This window comes from Schistocerca gregaria, chromosome X (genome assembly GCF_023897955.1).
Source record: "Schistocerca gregaria isolate iqSchGreg1 chromosome X, iqSchGreg1.2, whole genome shotgun sequence".
Classification (NCBI taxonomy): Eukaryota; Metazoa; Arthropoda; class Insecta; order Orthoptera; family Acrididae; genus Schistocerca; species Schistocerca gregaria.
The window spans coordinates 590169815-590192811 of NC_064931.1; the positions used below are offsets into that span (position 1 = coordinate 590169815).

General features: G+C 36.3%; 1 protein-coding gene across 2 annotated transcripts in view; it reads left to right on the top strand.

Annotated features, from left to right (window-relative positions):
• The window catches only part of LOC126299061 (uncharacterized), a 1316522-nt gene extending 1299246 nt beyond the window's left edge, over positions 1 to 17276 (top strand). For both annotated transcript variants that reach the window (XM_049990731.1, XM_049990732.1), the window contains one exon: positions 14537 to 17276. In XM_049990731.1, the coding sequence (XP_049846688.1) occupies positions 14537 to 16069 (1533 nt within the window). In that variant the 3' untranslated portion in view covers positions 16070 to 17276. The remainder of the gene's footprint in view (positions 1 to 14536) is intronic.
• Positions 17277 to 22997: the final 5721 nt, after the last annotated feature.

The window sequence follows — 22997 nt, forward strand, 5'->3', positions numbered from 1 at the left end:
GAACCGAAAAGCCCCATGTTGCAGTCCCATCGTCCCTGCAGCCTCAAAAAGTACTGGTCTGGGCCGCCATTTCTTCCAAAGGAATCATTGGCCCATTTTTCAGATCCGAAACGATTACTGCATCAAGCTATCTGGACATTCCTCGTGAATTTGTGGCGGTACAAATTGCCTTAGACGACACTGCGAACACCTCGTGGTTTATGCAAGATGGTGCCCGGCCACATCGCACGACCGACGTATTTAATTTCCTGAATGAATATTTCGATGATCGTGTGATTGCTTTGGGCTATCCGAAACATACAGGAGGCGGCGTGGATTGGCCTCCCTATTCGCCAGACATGAACCCCTGTGACTTCTTTCTGTGGAGACACTTGAAAGACCAGGTGCACCGCCAGAATCCAGAAACAATTGAACAGCTGAAGCAGTACATCTCATCTGCATGTGAAGCCACTCCTCCAGACACGTTGTTAAAGGTTTCGGGTAATTTCATTCAGAATCTACGCCATATTATTGCTACGCATGGTGGATATGTGGAAAATATCGTACTATAGAGTTTCCCAGACCGCAGCGCCATCTGTTGTTGACAATTGTAACTACTGTAATTTCGAAAGTTTGTCCGCCTGAAAATGTATTGTTGTCCCAAGCATATTGCAACAAACGGTGTAGTTCTATCGCTGCTCGTTTAGTTTTTATTGCCGTTTCAAATATACCGGTCATTTTTTAAACACCCTGTAGTTACGCTCCGTAATGTTACATGTTATATTTCGGAGTCCTTTAGCGGTAGAGGAATGCAGCTTGCGTGAGCTAAGAGAGTGAAAGTTCACCGTTTAATACCCACGACACACAATACCTCAGCAGATACTGAGAACAGAATAAAAAATTCGGAGGCTTTACTTTTCAGCAAACTTTCGTACTTTATCTACTCCCTTATGGTTGTCTATTTTCAGTTTCCCATAAATAAATACTGTGTCTCTTGGCCGTGTGATTAATGTGGAAAGTGATTCGTCATCCACAATTAGCCAGCAGTTCTAAACATGACTACCTTCATTTCTTTGTTGTATACTTATATGTACGTACTCAGAGACAGACGATTTAGTTGTTTTCACTTAGTTTCCGCTGTAGATGCAACCATTAACGGAACATTCACAGCTTCACACAACACTTCCTGATATTGTCAACATTCTTATTTTTGGTATGTACATACATATATTAATCCTTGTTCCATAGATCATGAATACAACATATCGTACATCTAAGAATTCATTTATTGAGTAGTAGGAGTTGTCATTCATAAATTATTTTAATTTGCTTTTAAATGTCTGTTCATAGTCTATATTTATTAATTACTGTACAGAATTGTATAAACTGTGTTTCCTCAATATTTAGTGAGAGTCCATTTGCAGAGAACCACTTAATTATTTCCTGAAAGACATTATTTGTAATTTCTTCAGCTGATGATACTTGTATCATCAGCAAAAAGAACTAGCTTTGCATCTTCATGAATACACAGTGGCAAGTCGTTAATATATTAAGAAGGACGAGGGACCCAAGACTGAACCCTGTGGAACACCATTCTTGATACATCCCCAGTTAGAGGACTCTGCTGGTTTTTGCAGACTATCTATACTGTTAATTTCAACCTTCTGCATTCTTCCAGTTAAGTATGAATTAAACCATTTGTGCAATATCCCACTCATACCACAATACTTAAGCTTATCTAGAAGAATTTCATGATTCACACAATCAAAAGCCTTTGAGGGATACAAAATGTCCCAATGGGTGATGTTTGGTTATTCAGTGCATTTAATATTTTATCAGTGAAAGCATATATAGCATTTTATGTTGGAAAGCCTTTCTGAACACCAAATTGGCATTTTGTTAGTACTTCATTTTTACGTATATGTGATGCTATTCTCGAATACATTACTTTTTCAAGAATTTTGGATAATGCTGTCAGAAGTGAAATTGGGTGGTAGTTGTTACCATCAGATCTATCCCCTTTTTTATACAATGGTTTAAAAATAGGGTATTTCAGTCTATCTGGAAAAAATGCTCCGTTTCAGTGTGCAACTACATATGTGGCTGAGGATCCTATGTACTTGTTGGGAACAAACTTTTAGTATTCTGTTGGAAATGTCATCAGTTCCATGTGAGCTTTTATTTTTGAGTGAATTTATTATTTTCCTAATTTCAGTAGGAGAGGTGGGTTGAATTTCAGTTTTATCAAATTGCCTAGTTACTGCCCCTTCCATATACTGCCTTGCATTTTCTAATGAATATCTGGATGCTATTTTTTCTACAACACTTAAAAATGCTTATTAGAAATGTTTTCTAGTTCTGACTTCTTGTTAACAAACTTTTCATTGTGTTTGAAACAAATACAGTCTTCCTATGCTCTGAGTTGCCCTGTTTCCCTTTTAACAATATTCCAAACTGTTTTAATTTTACTATCAGATGTGCTAGTCTCAGACATAATGCACATACTTCTGGAATTTTTAATAACTTTTCTTAATACAGTGCGGTAGTTTTTATAATCTTTCACTGTTTCGAGATCATTACTTCTCCTAGTCGTAAGATACATTTTCCCTTTTCTGTTTACAAGATTTTTTATCCCTTTAGTAAGCCACGGCTTTTTACATGGTTTTGTACAATTATATTTTACTGTTTTCTTAGGGACACTCTTTTCAAATATACTCACAATAGTATCATGAAATATGTTAAATTTTAAATTAGCATCATGTTCCCTGTACACCTTATCCCAGTCTACCTGTTGCAAGTTTTCCCTAAAATTTTGAATTGTGAAATTGTTAGTTGAATGTACTATTTTGGAGGACAATTGTGCATTACTGTATGGAGCTATATCACATACTGTAACTAACTGTGCATCATGATCAGACAGACCACTCTTAACAGGAAAATTTTTTATTTAATTAAATTTATCTTGGCCTATGAATCTATCAGTGTGCTGCTTTCCTGTACCACCTGAGTAGGAAAATCAATAAATGACACCAATTTGAAAGAACCAAGTAATACTTCAAGGTCAAGCTTTCTACTGGACTTTTTCAGAAAATCTACATTGAAATCCCCACAAACAATAATTTGTTTTCCTCTGTCGGACAGATAACACAACAAAGAATCCAAGTTTTTCAAAAATAGTATGTCTCACTATCACTGTTTCCTTGCAGTCAAGTCATTCCCCAATATGTTTCACTTTTCATAAAAAAGCAGTTTCTTTAAATTTACTCAGTTCCCTCAAATATATTGCTCTAGATGTATATTGACTGCTTTGGGATAGCTGTTTGTCCTACTGCGTTCTGAAGCGACACTGTGCAAAAGTAATAAAATTGGCTTTGGCAAATCAGTAGAGCAAATAGGGTTCACCACACTGCTAGCCACCATTCTGCTTGATTCAGCCATGAGTTGCTAACTTATACGAAGGGAAACAACAGTCATAGGATGAAAATATGCTATTTTTCTAATAAAAAAAGTATTAAAGCCTTCTCACAGTCAGCTTATAAGAATTTAAACTTGATATTTGTTTTAGGCTAACTTTATCTTCAAGGTCCATCTGAAATGTTTTGAAAATGGCATTTTAAAATATAAAAAATATGGGAAACAGTGGCTGCAAGCAAGTTACCTTCATATGACTTCAGAATAAACTTTTTTTGAAAAAGTGTACTTTTTGCACCAGTAAAGAACCTGCTGGGTACTGCTGGTGAAGGCTCCTTGGCAATGTTGATCGATGAACTGTTGCCTTCAAACTTTGATGCACACAGCTGTCCACTGATTGTGATGGCCACCAGATTGAAACACTGTATGATGAGATAAAAGAAATGATTCAGATACTTATGGGAGGTGAAATTTTTATTGTGCTGAAGGACTGGGATTCAGTAGTAGGAAAATTAAAAGAAGGAAATATAGTGTAAGAACATGGACTGGAGGAAATGAATTTATTGAAACAATTTGTAAATTAGATAAAAGGCATAACTGAGATAATTAAGGGGATAAAAATATAATTGTGATGGAGGACAGGAATTTGATAATAAGAAATGGAAGAGAAGAAAAAGTAGCTAGAGAACATAGACTGGTAGAAAGAAACGAAAGGAGAAGCCATCGTGAAAGAAGTTTGTATATGTACGAGAGACCTGGACACCAAAAGTTCTCAGACAGATTATATAATGGTAAGACAAACATATAGATATCAGATTTTTAACTGTACAACATTTCTAGGGGCACATATGTACTCTCACCATAATTTATTGGTTATGAACTGCAGATTAACACTTAAGAAACTGTAGCAAAAGGTAGGAAAGTAAGGAGATGGGGCCTGGAAAAATCGAAAGAATCAGAGGTTGTTGATAGTTTCAGAGGGAGCAATAGACAAATATTGACTGAAAAAGTAGGAAACAGTGGGAAGGAATAGTTATTACCATAGGAGATGATTGGGCAGAGTTGAGATGTGAAATAATGAAGACAGCAGAGCTTTGGAGAAAAGAGAAGCATCTGTATGGATATCAAGAGTTTGAATGGCAAGTAAGCAAAGACAGGAAAACTGAAAGATGGAAGGAATGTATGGAAGAGCTGTGAGAGGGAAATTAACTTATAGAAGTATTACAGAAATGGAAAAGGAGTAAGTGAAGATGGGCTGCAAATATTATACTGCAAGAATAATTTGACAGAGCACTGAAAGATCTTTACTGCAATAAGGCTCCTAGTGTAGACGATGTTCCTCAGAATTATTGAGATCTTTGGGAGAGGCTGCCATCACAAAACTATTCCATCTGGTAAGCAATGTACAGTATTCAGGTGCAATGCCCCTTGGTTTCAAGAAGAAATAAATAATTCCATTTGCAAATGTGTCAGGTGCTGACGTGTGTGAATATCAACAAACATCAATTTAATAAGTGATGGTTGCAAAACACTGATCTGAATTATTATATAATAATGGAGAAACTGGTAGAAGCTGGCCATAGAGAAGATAAGTTTGGTTTCTGGAGAGTCACCTCAATTTCTCATTTGTGTATTTTTTAGATATACACTTAGATTTACCCCAAAAATGTTACTGATTCCAATTTTGGATCTTATTCAGATTTCTGTAACTAGTATTATACAAGATGTGTTGTTTTTAGGAGTGCTTCAAACTCTAGGAGTTTGTTGTAAATGCTTTGGCAGCTGATTGCTAAGATTTTAATTATTTCATCTGTAGAGGTCATGTGTTAGAGTCTTATGATAATTCTTCAATATTTCATACAGCTAACATAATCCAGCTTGGATTTGGTTACATGGACTAGGCAAGACATAATATGAGATCTACTTCTGCTCCAAATAGTTATAATTATTTAAGTCCAACTGCAGTAGTCTGTGACTTAATTTAGTGACAGGTTTTCTATATGCACCAGTTCTAGTAATCAATATCTCTTATACATTGTTCATTCTTGTCATTAGTGTCATTAGTATCAGTGTCATCATCTTCATCATCATCATCATCATCACTATCACTATTATCCATGTCATAACTACTGACAGATAAAGGTCACCTCCAGACTTACCCATGCATTACACTATTCAGTGATAGACATCAATGATGCTTTTGCATGTTTCTAATGTCACCTATGATATCATCTCTGTCTTTTTTTTTATCTCTTGAGACCCAGCAAAGAATTTTGTTGATCCTTCTATCATCATTTTTGTCTGGCTACATGTCTCATATGCCTCCATTTCATTTCCACTGTAGTTACAGTTGTCTTCCATCCAAGTGTGTTATCTGGTCAATTTGCTTGCTTACCTTACTCCTCTAGTTGTTCCCAAGACGCATCTTACCATTTATTTCTAAGAAACCTTTAGTTTATTATAGTTTTTATACAATAGCTGCCATACCGGTACATCATTAACTTTCTGGGTCAGATACATCTGAAGCTTTGTTTTGAAAACTTTATTGAGTTTACCAAAAGTATTAGTGGTCTTATTTATTCTTGTGTTTATTTTCCTTTTCTGCCCATTCACTCAATGTCTCCAGCTGTATTTAAATAAAAACACTTATGAACTGCTTCTGTGGATTTGCTGTTAAAAAGCACTACTTCTTTTTTATTCTCACTGTGTTGATTATACAATATTTTAGTCTTTGTGTTACAGATTTTCAGACATATTTTCAAATGTGCTTGATTGAATTCTTCCATTCATTGTCAAAGTTTATCGACACTAGAGGCAAATAGTACATCATCATCAAAATGTATTTGGTGCAGATAAGTTCCATGAACATCTGCTCATTCATTGTTCTCCAGTTTAAGGACCAGAAAACTTGCTCTGAGATTGTCAGATATAGTTTTGGTAATGCGGAATGTCCTTGTCTGACACTTATTTCAGTTTTGCACTTCTCACTATACTGTTGAAGTCAAATGGAAACTGTAGCAATAACATATTATATTTTTCAGTATATTAGCAACATGTGTGTGTGTGTGTGTGTGTGTGTGTGTGTGTGTGTGTGTGTGTGTGTGTGTTTTCTCTATCTCAAGAAAGGATTTATTCTGAAAGTTTGCAAGTTTTCTTTGTTTATTGTGTGTGTCTGTTGGCTACTCAACCTGTCTTCTATCTGGTGAGTAGTCTCCTTTACAACTATTAAATTGGTTCCATAAATATATTGTTTCTCAAGGGCTGTCAGTACAGTGTTTAAAAGTGAGTAAGAAGCTTATTCAAAATGGATGAATTTCACATAAACTGATAATTCATATCACTGATCCTTCCTATAACTTTGGAAATTATCCATTTTGATATGTCCATCCACTTCTAAGGCAAATATGTTCCTCTGACTCATTAAAATCTAACTTTTTTCTATTCAGATGGTGATGATATTAATGAATATTTTGTAAATTACAGATACATACTGGATTATCCTAGAATTTTTTATGTCTTGTCTGTCTCCTCTCTTGTACAGGAGAATAATTGTATCAATGTCCCAGTATTGCAGAATTAGATAAAAAATCCTGCAAGCTCCTTTTGTAGCAGTTTTTCTCCAGCTTTTATCAGTTATGATCAATCACCTATATGTTTAGGCACCTTTCCTTTCTTTATATATCAAATGGCTCTAACCACATTTTCTGGCAATACTTCTGGAATGTCATTATTGTTGTTATGAAGAAACTGTTTTCTGATGCATATCAGCAACCATACAAATATTTACAAACTTTTTTTGTTAGGTACTGTGCAATCCACAATCTTAACTGACAAGAAAAGATGTCTGTTTTGTTTCTTTCATCTCTTTGATCTTTTGAGTTTTTTTCTTTTAGTAAATTTTCATTGTGTATTCTTACATCCTCTTGAAGTCATTTATTAACAGTTTTACTTAATTCACTATTTTATCATTTTTCAGCTATTGTTTGCTTCAAACAATCACACTCTCTTTAATAACTGTCTCACACCAATGGAGGTTTTCTTTGCTTTCACTTGTATACACAGTCAAATGTCACTATGTGAGATGCTATGATTTTAACCTTTACTTAATGTCATTCCATGTGTATGTGGAGGAGGGGGTGGTTACAAGGTGGGGAGGGCACATTTGTAATTTGTAATAATTACTCCTTGTCATGCACCTGTGACTATTATTATCCTCACCAGGTACTTACAATATTGGTTGTTAGAGAAGAATAAAATTAGTTTTTGTATTATGTCAAATGTCTGTGATCCTTCATCAGGTTCCTTCTGTTAACCCAAATACACTGCAGTACATCTTTTGTCTTATTTCTTGACTTTAATCCAGTAATCCTCCTCTGTGAACAGTGGGTTAATAGATACATCTTTTCTCAAATAAGTACTTACCGATATTGTCACCTCAGGTTGCCGAAACTTACATACACTGCAGTACTCAGTTTACCACTGATATTTAAGCACACCCATTATATTTTTATATGCTTTACATTTTCCACATTATATTATGAACCTATTACATATATCAAAACGTGCAGAAGTCCTCGAGAGCCTTTCCATTCAGTGTGGGTTCTCAGCATTAAACCAGAATGATGCATATTCTTTACTACTACAGTGCTAACTGTAATTTGTGAAAGCTTAACATGCTATCAAGTGGATATATATCTGCAACAGTTGATTATTAACCCATTTTTTAAAAAAATTGTTTTTAAGTCTATTCTGGCTTTCCTTTATATTGATTATCAATTTTGTCCAAATTTTGGATGCCTTTAGATCTGTTAAAACAAATAAAAGACATCCAAATTTGATCTTACATAAGTAATGTAAATCACACACATATGATAAGCACAGGGTGTTTCAAAAAGAATAACCTGATTTCAAAATTTCATGTTTATTGATAAAAATGTACTATATAAATGGGATGAATTCCAAAATACTCACAAAAACTTCATGTTTCACCTATGGTATTACAAATGCTCTGTGTTTCCACCAGCAGCAGCACAAACAACATCTAGATGATAGCTAAATTCATCATACACTTTACACAATGTATCTGCTTTTATCGAAGTTATGGTGGCTGTTATTCTGTTCTTCACTTCTTCTATGTCACAAAGTAAAGCAGAGGTGAACACACTTTCTTTCACACATCCCAACAAGAAAATATTGCATGGTGTCATGTCCCACAATCTCGGAGGCCAAGAATGCAGGTCAGTGTCTCAGGTTCCCATGTGCCCTGTCCATTGTTGAGGTAGTCTGTCAACCTGAAGAGCTTGCACTAATTGCAGTTTCTATGGTTTATAGATGAAATTACACTGTAAACTCACCAGTCATTCAAGGCACTGCCAGTTCTCAGCTTGCACTGCAAGTAGACTTTTGTGGACTCTGCTCAAACATTTACCAAATTCTTTCCACATTGCCATCAGAAGTGTGAGGTCCACCTAGACTCTTACCTTTGCATAAGCACCCTTTATCTTCAAATTGGTGATATCAATGACAAATGTTTTTGGGAGCAGGTGAATCAGTGCCAGAATGCTGATGAAAAACACACTGGATTGAAATCACTGACTCACTCTTTGCAAACTGCAGCACACAATATACCTTCTGTTTAGTGGATGCTATCTTACTTATGACTGACTGCAAGCTGACAAGATGCATTGACTGACATCTAATGGCAACTTTCTGTAACTCTAGGCCACATCCATTCCAACAGCATACATTTCCCTGACAGCATGTCCCATGTTTCATAATTATTACCATCCAACATTTGGTCATTCTTTTTGAAACAACCTGTATAATTTTGTGTAATATATAGTAATGATGGTCATCCCTAAGTTTTCTGTTAATGTTAGTATAATTCATAGTGCTTTGTTTGCTTTGGTTATGATTCCTGCATGGTAAATAGTCATTCTATTTATTAATCCACATAGTCATAGCATTCAGAGTATTTTTGACTCCAACAAATACCGATTCTACAAATTACATTTACAAAGATAGTTAGGCTAGCTAGCCATTACATAGCTCCAAGATGAACATTTCCCAGTACTGATGACAGAACCACAGAAGAGGTTATTCAGCAGAAATTCCAAGATGGAAACAACAGAAAAAACTAGGAAAGGCAGCACTCATATGAAGGTGAGCTGGCTAGAACACTGGACTTACATTTAGGAGCATGACAGCTCCAATCCCTGTCTCACCATTTAGATTTAGGTTCTCTGTGATTTCCCTAAATTATTTAAGACAAATGCCAGGATGGTTCCTTTGAGCAGTCATAGTTAATTTCCTTCCCCATCCTTTCTTAAACTGAGCCCTCAGGTGCAACTCTATTGACCTCATTGCTGACAGGATGTTAAACTATAATCCTCCTTCATTTGAAGATGGCTAATAATGTAGAGCATACATACCAATGCAGAAACATCACTAACTTTCAAGATACTGCTTTTTTTTCATGTTAAATACTCTCTCTCTCTCTCTCTCTCCCTCTCTCTCTATCTCTCTCTCTCTCTCTCTCTCTCTCTCTCTCTCTTTCAACCATAACACACCCTAATGCAATTATCCAGGGCTACACTGACTGACTGTTTACAAGACTTTGCTCATGTAACAAGAGTGCTAGGAGGGGATAGATAAGAGGAAACATAGGGGATAAGATGTGTTAAGCACGAATAGAGTGGAGAGGTAATTGGAAGCATCATGATGTGTGAGATAGATTGTTTCAATGGCAGTAGGAAAATGAGAACACGAAAAGATGACATTGTTTTGATTGGGTGGGGGTGGCCTGCAGTATGGCAATGGTGGAACAATAAGAGCAGGATTAAAGAAACGGAATCAGGAGTAGCAGAAGGGCTGATTTCTGTGCATGGCAGTTAAAGATACATTATATAGATAGCTGTTCGGCCTGAAAGTAAGGTCAACCTGAGGTACTAATTAAGTTACCACACTCACCCATAAGCAAGGACATATTCTCATTGTGGAGCTGGTATTCTTTCCCTGTTTGCAAAACATATAGTTTCTTATTATATTATGTTTCTATTTACTAGAACAGAGAGATATTTTTGCTTCTCCATTACCTTAGAATTGTTACTGATTCAATATTATTTTTCTGTGTGCAGGGTATAGACAGTGATGATTATATGAAACAAGTTAAAATTAAGAATTTGAAGTCATTTTGACTATTTTTTGACCATAACTGTCTCAAGAAATATGTAAAAGTTTTTTTAATTACCACTGACTGGTAGTGGTAATAACAGCACCATAACTTCTTCAGTTAAAACTTCCGGGCTGGGAGGCCATGGTCGATGTATAAAATTTCCACCTGGCGTTTCGTCTCCAGCTGCGGGAGACATCTTCCGAGGTCGTCCGGCTACTGCCACTGAGGCTCTAGGTACTCTCGCATTTATAGAGCGCATAGAGGGCACCATAGAGCACCATAACTTACAAACTTAAAATTATCTGCTGAACTGGGACTTGAACAGAGATATTTGCCTTTTGTGTAAAGTGCTGTACAGTGAACCACATGAGAAAGTATCAAAGTCTCACTCAGTGACTCAGAGATTCTGCTTGCTACTAGCTCATTCTGTTCTAGTACAATAGGAGTCAGTCAATACATGCAAGTACCTGGATGTGACATTTCGTTGGGATATGAAACAAAATGATCACATAGGCAAGTCATAGGTAAAGCAGTTCATTGGTAAGGATACGGGGAATATACATTTTGGTACACAATCAAGATTTCTTTCAAAATATTCATGCAATTCATCCTAGAATATTGCACAAGTGCTTAGGACCCATACTACATAGGACTAATAGCGAAAGTTGAGCATATAAAAAGAAGGCCGAATGAATGGTCTCACGATTGTTTGACCAATGTAAGAGGGTCATGGTGATTATCCCCTGTCACAGGTGTGTTCTACTCCATCAGATTCATAGACAACCTGTGAAAATTGTTGTAGGAAACAACAACACTGCTATACTGGTAACTTATACAAAGTGTTTCATTTGGCCATGGCCATCAATCAGTTGTCCACCCAAATGAATGGCTACTGCCACTTTGTGGTGAGAAACAAACTTGACACTCCTAATATACTATGATGGTGCTGTGCATGAAATGTTCAACTTGGATAACTGTTACACAGCTTGTGCCATCTGTGTGCTCGGCTCCTTCTGCATCCTGTGATAGAAGACATAGAGAAGATCCAACGGAGACAGCGCACTTCATTATAGGATCATTTAGTAATCGTGAAAGCATTACGGAGATGATAGATAAACTCCAGTGGAAGTCTCTGCAAGAGAGACGCTCAGTAGCTTGGTGCAGGCTTTTGTTGAAGTTGCAAACAGACCATGATGATAACATCAGAGAGATTAGATCCCACATAAAGGCATATTGACAATCTTTCTTTCCACAAACAATATGAGACTAGAATAGAAGAGATAACCAATAGAGGTACTCAAAGTACCCTCTGCCACACACTGCCATGTGGCTTTTGGAGTATGGATGTAGATGTAGATGTAGAATACTAGATTTTCTGAATTGAATAGAGGTTGTAACAATGGAAAATTGTACTGAAATGCAGGAGGATCTGCAATGAACTGATGCATGGTGCAGGGAATGGCAGTTGAATCTCAATATAGACAAGTGTAATGTGCTGCAAATACATAGAAAGAAAGATCCTTTAGCATTTAGCTACAATATAGCAGGTCAGCAACTGGAAGCAGTTAATTCCATAAATTATCTAGGAGTAGGCATTACGAGTGATTTAAAATGGAATGACCATATAAAATTAATCATTTGTAAAGCAGATGCCAGACTGAGATTCACTTGAAGAATCCTAAGGAAATGCAATCCAAAAACAAAGGAAAGGGGTTACAGTACACTTTTTCGCCCACTGCTTGAATACTGCTCACCAGTGTGGGATCTGCACCAGATAGGGTTGATAGAAGAGATAGAGAAGATCCAATGGAGAGCAGCACGCTTCATTAGAGAATCATTTAGTAATTGTGAAAGCATTATGGAGATGATAGATAAACTCCAGTGGAAGACTCTGCAAGAGAGATGCTCAGTAGCTCAGTATGGGCTTTTGTTGAAGTTTTGAGAACATACCTTCACCAAGGGGTCAAGCAGTATATTGCTCCCTCGTACGTATATCTTGCTTAGAGACCATGAGGATAAAATCAGAGAGATTAGAGCCCACACAGAGGCATACCGAGAATCTTTCTTTCCACAAACAATACGAGATTGAAATAGAAGGGAGAACCAATAGAGGTACTCAAAGTACCCTCCGCCACACACCGTCAGGTGGCTTGCGGAGTATGGATGTAGATGTAGATGTAGAATACTAGATTTTCTGAATTGAAAAGATACTGTGACCCCACACCCCCCACTTCATTTCATTAATCTACACCAAAATTGTTTTCTCCATAGTCTCCTTCCTGTGTTCTGTCTTGTCCCCACCCTAAACCTACGCCATCAATTATTGTGCACTGCACATCAGCCTGCAGCAGGGTGTCAACCCACTCCATCACTTCAGTCTGTTGCACATGCCTGCCTGCAGGAAGGTGGGTTTGCTGGTACCACATTCCTATCTCATTCCCTTCCTGCCTGAACCTCTAGTTATCACACTCTCTACCCTGTACCCATCCATTCTCTCCCCCTTTCATCCCCCCCCCCCCCCCCCCCACCCACTCCACCTGACCACAGCCCCTCAAACCAGTCAAGTTGCAGCACTGAGACAATATAAATGTGCTTATGGAGTGGAGAGAAACAACAGATAATAAGATCAGAGGAATGTAGGGTACATTGAAACAAACAGGTTTTTTTTTTTTTTTTTAGGTCATCAGAGGTAGGAAACGCAATGTGGAGCTACAGCTGTAAAACAATAGCCAGTCCCTGAAAAGGGTGTGAAAGTGTGTACATTTAAACTAACTTTCCCCACCTAATATCGATTATGCTAAACACTCTAGATAATAATTAAATTAGTTGATTATAATGGTTTCAGCTGAACAGTCAAAGACAGGCAAACACGAAATTCCTGTCTGTGACTGCTGACATAAGATGTCGAGTTTCTCTGGTGTTTACTTGGTAAAACTTGACTATTAAATCAGTTTCACTAAAAGTACTGTAATGTTACTAATTTGTCAAGGTAATAACTTGTCCTGCAGAAATAACACTGGAGCAAAATATTAGCGTTAATAACATTGGTAATTATGAAATCTGAAGGCCACATGTTTCAAGTTGTTGCAAACGTTGAGAGAGCATGAGTGGACCTTCATTCTAGGCACTACAGTGGATTAGTAGGTTTGGACTAAGACAATGTTGAAAGAGCAGACTGAAATTAAATTTTTAAAACTCATTTTTTCTCAAGTCACATGTTTTACAGCTAATGCTCAAAATTCCTGTCTCCAACATTGCTGCCAATTTTACATAGTCAAAGGAATGATTGACATAACATATGATCACCTTTGTCAGACAAAAATGCACTGCTAGACACCCCCACTCACTTTTGCTTGCTTCTGCACACTCATTGCTTACCGACGTGTTTTATGGCCATGCCTCCACAATGTGGCATTTTTAACACATGGTTATCTTGAAAACTTATTTCCAACCTTATTATGAGACTGTTTTTCTATGCCTCAACTTTATGGTAATTTATTAACTATATTCATTATAGATTATTTATGCTCAAGTTTTTAGTGCTGACCATTTTCCTTCTTTATCCACACTACAGTTGCCCTCTAAATCCACATATTGTCACCCATTTCTGCCATTGTCTCCCCTCTTAAACTGCTACCACAACCAGTTTCATTCCATTTTATTACCTCACTTTTTGCTCCCATTGCTCTCCGTTCTGTTGCATCATACAATAAGATTCTACCTACTATATGTGCCCAATGTTATTCCCTCATACAGTGGAAAGCTAACTGTCTTTCTTTAGTTTTGCAGAGAACAAACTTAGGATTTCCATCTTGTTTGAAAAAGTTATTACTTTACTATAAATTTCTTAAATGTTAATGTAACTTTATTGAGTATACTTCCTTATGTTAAACAGATCTACCTATATTTATTTTATGTATTCCTTAAAATAACAGATTTTCGAACTAACATTTGTTTCTGTTCCCTTTTTAGGTTCGAGGTGCATTTGCTGTCATGACTTTACTAGGAGTGACATGGGTATTTGGAGCATTTGCTTTTGGTAGTACAGAACTTGTATTTCAGTACTTGTTTTGCATATCAAATTCTCTGCAAGGATTCATCATATTTATTGTAAGATGTGTACAGTATTCACAAGCAAGGCTTGCTTGGGCTGCATGCATTAGAAGGAAACAAATTAAGGAATTCCGTGGAGCTGTACCATCTTCATTCATAGGGAATTCACACTCATTGAACACTGTTTCATCAAGCATTTGCTCTCAGTCAACACACAAAGTTAACTTAGATAAAGAAAATAATTCCAATGATGGTGGTAACAGTTTGATATGGGGAAAACCTCTTTCAAAAGACTCCCACAGTAAATCACGAGGTCAGTCTTATTCATCTTGGAAATTCCAAAATGTATTTAACACTTCTTCAGAATCAGATGATACATTTAAATGTGCTGCCAATTTTATTGAATTACAAGATCCACATATTGTATCAGCAACTTCAAATAATAGTAATAGTATCCCAGGCACTTTGAAAAAGGAGTTAGAAAAGACCCTCGTGAATAGACCAACCATTTGTAGGACACAAAGTATGCATGTGAAAAGCCAGAGTTTTTCAAATGATTTAAGTAGTTTCAAACGAGGAAATAGCATACATTGTTCTCTGCAGCTATATAGCAAAGCACCATTTCATACGACTTACACAGAAAGCCAAGATACACTCACTGCAAAAGAAGGTGAAGACACATCTTGGCAGTTCATGAGAACACAGCCAAAGCTTAAATCACATGAAATAACAACAATGACTGTCCGTAAAGAAACACCTTTAGCTGAGGGAGATTCTCCTGTCACAGTGCACGCAAGCTCAAATCTTAAAGAAGAAACATTTATCAAAACTGTCAGTCATTCAGATCAAGGTTATATTTCTGGAATTTGTACAACTGAACATTCACCAGATAGCCCTTGCCAGAAACCTCACCAAATTCACTGTGCTAAAAAGTATTTATGTGAGACAGACTCAAGGCTGACTGTATCAACACCAGATCACATATCAACCAATTCAAGTGCAAGTAATAAAAATGGGTCATATCATGACCCATGTACTGAAGTTAGAAATCTTATAACAAAAAGTGATGGAAACATTTTGTCCCCAAAGAATCTAGTACAAAAATTAGAGAGGGAGAAAATAATTTCTCATACATTTATAGTTATTAATGGCCAAAAAATTTACACAAACAACCCTTCTGTTAGACTAAATGCTGAGCAAGTTGTTGATGGAAAGAAAATTGATGTTCAGTGTGTTAATAATAGTCAGATTCCCCCAATACTTAATAAAGATTCAGGTGAAATAAAAAATAGACTCTATGGTGGTACCATAGCAACCAAAGAGACTCCCACTTTAACTGAAAACACTAATTTAGAGACAAAAAACTCTAGCAAAAATATTGTCTCAAAAGATATGCCTGCTTACAAAGATTTGAAAGACATTCAGTTAACAACTACTAGAAGTAAAAAGTGAAAGAGAGTCACAGAACACAAAGTATTATGAATCTTTGTTTTTGACTTCCAGTGTGATAGACATTAATTTATTTGTATAGTGTTAAGTCTGCGAACAAACGCTTTTACAACAAAAATGAAAAGTTTTCCTTTATTAAAAGAAACATCAATATACCTGACAAAAGTGCAAAAGAAACTATTTGTACTGTGAGTGTCTACAAGAAAAAGAAGCATTTGAGATTGAACATCATTAGAGATGCGTATATGTAAATATTTCTGTTTGTAACTTTATAGGTAAATCTGTTGCCTACAGCTATAAGTCACAGGAGACCCATCAAACTGTTTCTGTGGATCATTTCATGAGTGAAGAAGACAATTTTCTCTCTTATTCTGACTGCTATCACACTTATATTACTTTCTTCTTCTTCAAAACCAGTATTTGCTCAACAGCTGTGCATTGTCTACATTGTCCAACATTTCAACATAATGAGATGAAAAATGTTTTTCAGTTACAAATAAAAGTCAGATTTAAAATTAAGATTCACACTAGTTTGAGGATATATTTTCAATTGAAAATTTTTCCATCCCCTCATATGAAACAATTCATCAGTCACAAAATAGAGAGATAGGTGACAAAAAATTCACTTGCAGTATACTACAACACTAAGTAGTATGCTTAATCATTTCAAAAATTTTGCTCAAATGGGAAAATAGCTTGTATTTATAAATGAAGGACTACCTAGTGTGAAATATGAAGCATCATTTTTAAGAAAAATAGTTTCAAAGAAGCATTATGTTAATATGTGTTAGGCATTTGTAAATTATGGATCTCTCATCACAGATGTCATTTATCATTAAGTTTTATGTAGGACTGTGTTTTAGAAATGCAGAGAATAATACAGAATAAAACAAATGTAGTGAAGTTTATTTTCCTCAGAATAACACTTTTGTGGCCCCCCTACTATTTTGTTATATGGAACCAGTATTATGTCAATATATTTATGAATATTGTGAAACATTATTTTTCTACTAGAAAAATTAGTATTTTCTGAAATGACATATGTTCTGTGACACATGGATTCATACTTACAACTGTGTGCATTTAACATTAAAATCTCATTCATGTGTGTGCTGTGCTCCAGATATGCATTTACATACAGATTCACACATGTGCACCTTCACACACACACACACACACACACACACACACACACACACACACACACACAGTAACTTTGGAATTTGTAATTAAAGTGAAAATACATGGACTACTTAAGTGAATATTTTTAAGAAATGAGCAAATAGCTGAAATGACACTTCACTAAAAGTCAAATCTGGAATTGTGTCCTTTTGTAACTGATGTAACTATTGTATCTTTAGTTGTGAATAAAGATAATACCTGATACAATCTACTGTATGAAAGTGATTTCTACTGAGATTGAGCTTGTTCTGTTTTAACTAGTGTCTTTATAAGAGATTATGAACCAATATTCATAGCTGTATCTTCGTGCTGTACCTACAAATACAGTGGTGACTAAGATATATATTGAATTTTTCAATAGTTTCCTACAAGCAGCTAAGGTTTCTGACTAATAGTTTTCAATTTAGGCTGCTTGTAATATTTAGTTGATGGCAATTTATGGCATCTGAAGGACATTGTTTCTTTAAAATTTATCTCTTTTTTTTACTCACAATGAGTGCCCTCTGCTTTCCCTAACAAGATGTGATGTGCCCAACTTCTATACCATTCCATATTTTTCTCTTTTTGCCAGTAGTTGAATAAGGAGCCCTTAGTTAAAAGTTGTATACTGACTACCAAATCACAGAAAGTCCCTATTATTCAATACAACTTAACAAAGTCCTGACCATAATTCTACCCATTTTTGTACCAGTAAGGCTGGCAGAAAAACTTGCCACTGTTGAAGAAAATTCTCCAGATAAGATGTATGAAATGGTTAAAGAAGCCATCCACACGGCAACATATGAAATACCAGGAGAAAAATAAATCCAAAAGAAAAATAGAAAATTTGATGAGGGGTGGACTGATGCAGAGCAAGAGTAAGTAGAAAAGAAGAAGGGAGTTCATAATAGATGGTTAAGCTCAAAACCATACAGTGATTGTTGGGTACACAGAGAGAGGAAAAAGAATACACAGACACAATGATTAAGGCTAAGAACAAAGCTTGGGAGAAAACTGGTTAAGAGATAGAAAAAGTGATGGGGACCACATGAGTACACCAAGCCAGGAAGATATTAAAGAAAAGTCAAGCAGACATACACATCATTAGCATGCAAGAATGGGTACAACACTATCAAGGACTACTAAGAGAACAGAGTTGCATCAACTGAGAACCCACCAGAAACTGAAATTATTAAAGATAACAGCCCACCAATAATCCCTAAACAACTCCATTATACAACTAATACCATGAAAAATGGAAGAGAAATGGATCCAGGATTAATTTGTATAGAATTTATTAATGCAGCACTGTCAAAACTTTTTGTGATGTTGCCAGTGATTTCTGATGTCTTGGAGACTCCAAAGCTCCAAAGCTGTCATGAAAGGCCATTATCCAATGAATATTTAGGAAAGGAACCAGGAGAGAGCGTGAAAACTATTGTGGTATGAGTGCAACGCCTTCCATGGCAAGAATTTATGGTCACAGCTTGAAAAAAAGGAGAGAAGAAGCAGTCAAAAGGAGTATTTACCTCTAGAAATCTTGTCAATAAAAGGACCTCCAAAAAATTATGACACAATTCTACAAAATAAGTTGTGGACAAGTCTGATGATAATGGTGTATCATTGAGCTATATGAAAGAAATCAGATTTTTCTATAAAGGCTGTACAGCAATGGTAAAAATGATAAATTGGCTATCTCAAGAATGTGAGGTGATAAATGATCTATGCCAAAGATGCACACTCACCCCTACATTGTTTGAGCTTTACCTGAAAGAGGTGTTGAAATCTTGGAAAAGGAAATGCTGAGAAATGGGTATCCCCTGAGACAATGAGATCTTGTTCACCTCTTTTTTTTTATGATCAAGTGATAGTAATTGGTGATGAGGAAGATGCCAATTATATACTTCACAAATTGAAAGAAGAATACAAAAAGTGGGAACTTACTATAAATGTATCTTGAACAGAATATCTGAAGGTATGAGAAAACACTGTTTATGAAATAAAAGTAGGTGCTGATATTGTTAAATGACGTCGTAACTTTGAATACTTGTGAGTGACATTGTTTTCAAATGGTAGAAGTATGGATGATATGAACAATAAATGACCAGGGCAAGTGAACCATAAAACAATTAAATGTTATCTTCTGGAACAACAATATAATACACAGACCAAAACATATCATCTGTCATTTCATTGTGGAAAGTATCACAAAGTATGGTCCAGAGTTGTGGGAACTAACTCAAAGACAAAAAGACTATCTGTTTGCTGCCAAGATAGATGTTTGGAGATGGAGTTGTGGATTTTCCAGGCATTGTCAAGTTAGAAATGACAGACTCAAAGAGAATATGAATGTCAAGAGCACAATTCTAGACTGCATAGAAAAGGAAGCACTTACTCTGGTATGGTTACTTACAATGTATGCATGACACAAAATGACCAAAATGAATATGGCAATGGACTCCACACCAAAGAATGAAGTATTGCAGACCTTCAAGATGCTGGAAAATTGATATCACAGGAACATTCTCAGTAATAGCCTTAATGAAAGAGACTGGAATGAACACAAACTTATATTGCCTTGCTTTAAAATTGAAAATTAATGGCACTATTCACCCAAAATATTGATGTGACAATCCTGGAGCAACAGTTACTAAAGCACTTTCCTGTGTCTCTGAAATTTACTGAAGCAATAGCAGCACCATATGATTATTTGTAATTCTGTTTTTGCTAGATGTATTGAAATGAGCAGTTCATAATTAAATCACTCTATATTGCTTACTACTCAGAGAACCTAAAGCAAGGAGTAACAAAAATTATGGAAAATGGCTCTGAGCACTATGGGAGTTAACTCCTGAGGTCATCAGTCCCCTAGAACTTAGAACTACTTAAACCTATCTAACCTAAGGACATCACACACATCCATACCCAAGGCAGGATTTGAACTTGCGACCGTAACGTTCGCGCAGTTCCAGACTGTAGCGCCTAGAACCGCTTGGCCATCCTGGACAGCTAAAATGTGACAAGAAACAGGGTTCACTATTGATGTTAGGAACTGTTCCATATTCTATGATACTGATATCATTATGAATGATGTACTTTCTCAGATAAATGCATTTGGAGATGGAATTGATTTCAGCTTTGAAGTAGTTTACAGAAGCACAGGCAACCTTAATAAGGATGACTGAACATGTAATCAAGTTTCTGTCTTCATAACAATTCCATCACTCTTCGGTAGAAGACGTTTGGACATATATACATCAAACTGAAATCATATAGGCCTACCAGCAAAGTAGCCTCTCAGCAAAACTACCTTATGTATTTAAAAATTAAAACTGAATACAAATAATAAACTGAAACATCCCTGGAGGAGGAAAAGTTAAACATGAATCAGTGTATAGCCATGTTAACTTCATGCTTCTTCAGCACACACACACACACACACACACACACACACACACACACACACACACACACACACAGTTTTTTCTGCTGTTGCAGCCTGACAAGATCGGTGTGTATATTGAGAGTACGAAAGAGAAGCAGAGTATCTGAGGAACAGACAGGCATTGGACAAAAATATGGAAACACCAAAAGCAAAACACATTACCATACCTAATATTTTGTAGGAAACCCATTGGCATTCAAAATAGCTCCCAGACAACTCAAAATGGATAAATGCAGGCCCTGTATCACTTACAAGGGAATCTTGTACCATTCTTCCTCAAAATAGTGGCAATTTAAGGTAATGATGATGGAGGTGGATAGTGAGTGCACACCCTTATCTCCAAAGTAGACCACACAGGTTCAATAACATTGAGCTCTGGTGGCTGTGGTTGACAGAGAAGATATGACAGTTAATCTTTGTGTTCTAAAAGCCAGTCCTGGACAATGTGAGTTGTCTGAACAATGGTCCTGTCACCTTTGAACTCAGCACCACCATTGAGAAACAAATATGGTACCATGGGATGGATCTGATTGGCCTAAATGGTCACATAACCCTTGTTGGTAATGGAACATGGGGCCCTGGGAATGCCATGATGTGGCTGCCCAAATCGTCACTGAATCCCCGCCATGTTCACTCTTGGGACGTAAACTGGACAAGAAGTTGGAAACAATGTGAGACAAGACTCATCTCTCATGTGAACATTTGCATCAATGGTGAGTGGCTTTAGAATTCCATCTTGCCATGGAATTCCATTCTTATAGAGCTTCCTTCACGTTTTTTGTTGCTGAAAGGGTTCATGAGTACAACATACAGTTCTGCAGTGACTTTTGCAACCATTGTCTTCTCATTTTTCATAACAATACTCTTCAATGACTACCTGTCATGATTATGATTGATCCACAGACTTTCATCCAAACTTTGATGTATCAGATGATTTTTTTTCATCCTCTCCTTGTATGCAATATAATTTTTTATATGGTGGCTCTTGAAACACCAAACACTATGGAAAGCACCCACCAGAAGAGGACATGCAATTTGCCCATGTTCAGATTCACTCAGCTGCAACATAATGTGCTCCCAACTGCGCAGAACACTGTTCTGACCATGAAATGTTGAGGAAATTGCACAGGTACCATTCATGGTCAAATACAACAGGGCAGCTTGGCTAGCATCTGCATTTATTTTCAAGCATCGATTTCTGACAGTGCTTTCATATTTTTCGTCCAATCCCTGTTATTTCTGCAGAGTACTTCAATAAATGGAGGATGTATAAAAACTGCTAAAATACTGAAGATACCACCAGAATAATGCAAATGGGAAGGTCATTTAGATCTTATTAAAAACATAAAGAATGAAATGAAATGGGATAGCATAAATGAGTAGTGTGAAATTGAAGATGATAGAACACATACCAAAATTTAATTTTTATGAAACCATCAATAAACAACAGGGTACTTGATACAGATAGATGTGCCATAGTTGTAGCCACATCAGAAGAGTGTCTGTACTGAGACCAGGCCAACATATGGTACCTGAAGAGGGCCAAAAGCCTTTCCAGTAGTTGCAGGGCAACGATCTGGATTGTCGATTTGGCCTTGTAACATGAGCCAAACTGCCCTTTCTAAATTAGTACTGTGATCATCTAAAGGCTTCTACAGTCAACTTCCTGAGGATGTGGAGCTCTGTTGTTTGAGGTGGTGACTGGTAGCCTCTGAGTAAAATTTTCCTGGTGGAAAATTGAAGTAAAATGTAGTAGTAATTGGAGAAGTACAGTGACTTGAAGAACATGATTTCTGTTCAGGTGTATACAGGGCTATCAGCACAAAATAAAACTAGGGTAATACAGGATTAGTTCTAAGAATGATAAGGAAATAGGAATGCAGGTAAATTACTGTGAACATCATAATGATTGGATTATCATAACAAAGCTAGGCAAAATTCTATTAGTACCTAAAACATGGAGTAAAAGAAACCGTGGAAAAATTGGGAAAAGTAATTACTGTTCAGCAAGAATGAATAAAAGCTTTAAAGTATACTGACAACAGTATAATTCTGGCAGATAGGGCAAAGGACTTGGATGATCATCTGAACAGAATGAGTGGAACAAAAAGTGAAACAATGGTAATGGAGTGTACACCAATCAAATTGGGTGAAGCTGAGGGCATTAGTTTAGGAAATGTGACACCAAAAACAGTAGTCAAAGTTTACTATTAGGAACTGATGATGACCAAAGGAAAGACATAAAATGCAGACTGAAAATATTTACAAAAACTAGTTTGAGAAGGAGAAATTTTGTTAAAATTGACTATAAATTTAAGTGTTATG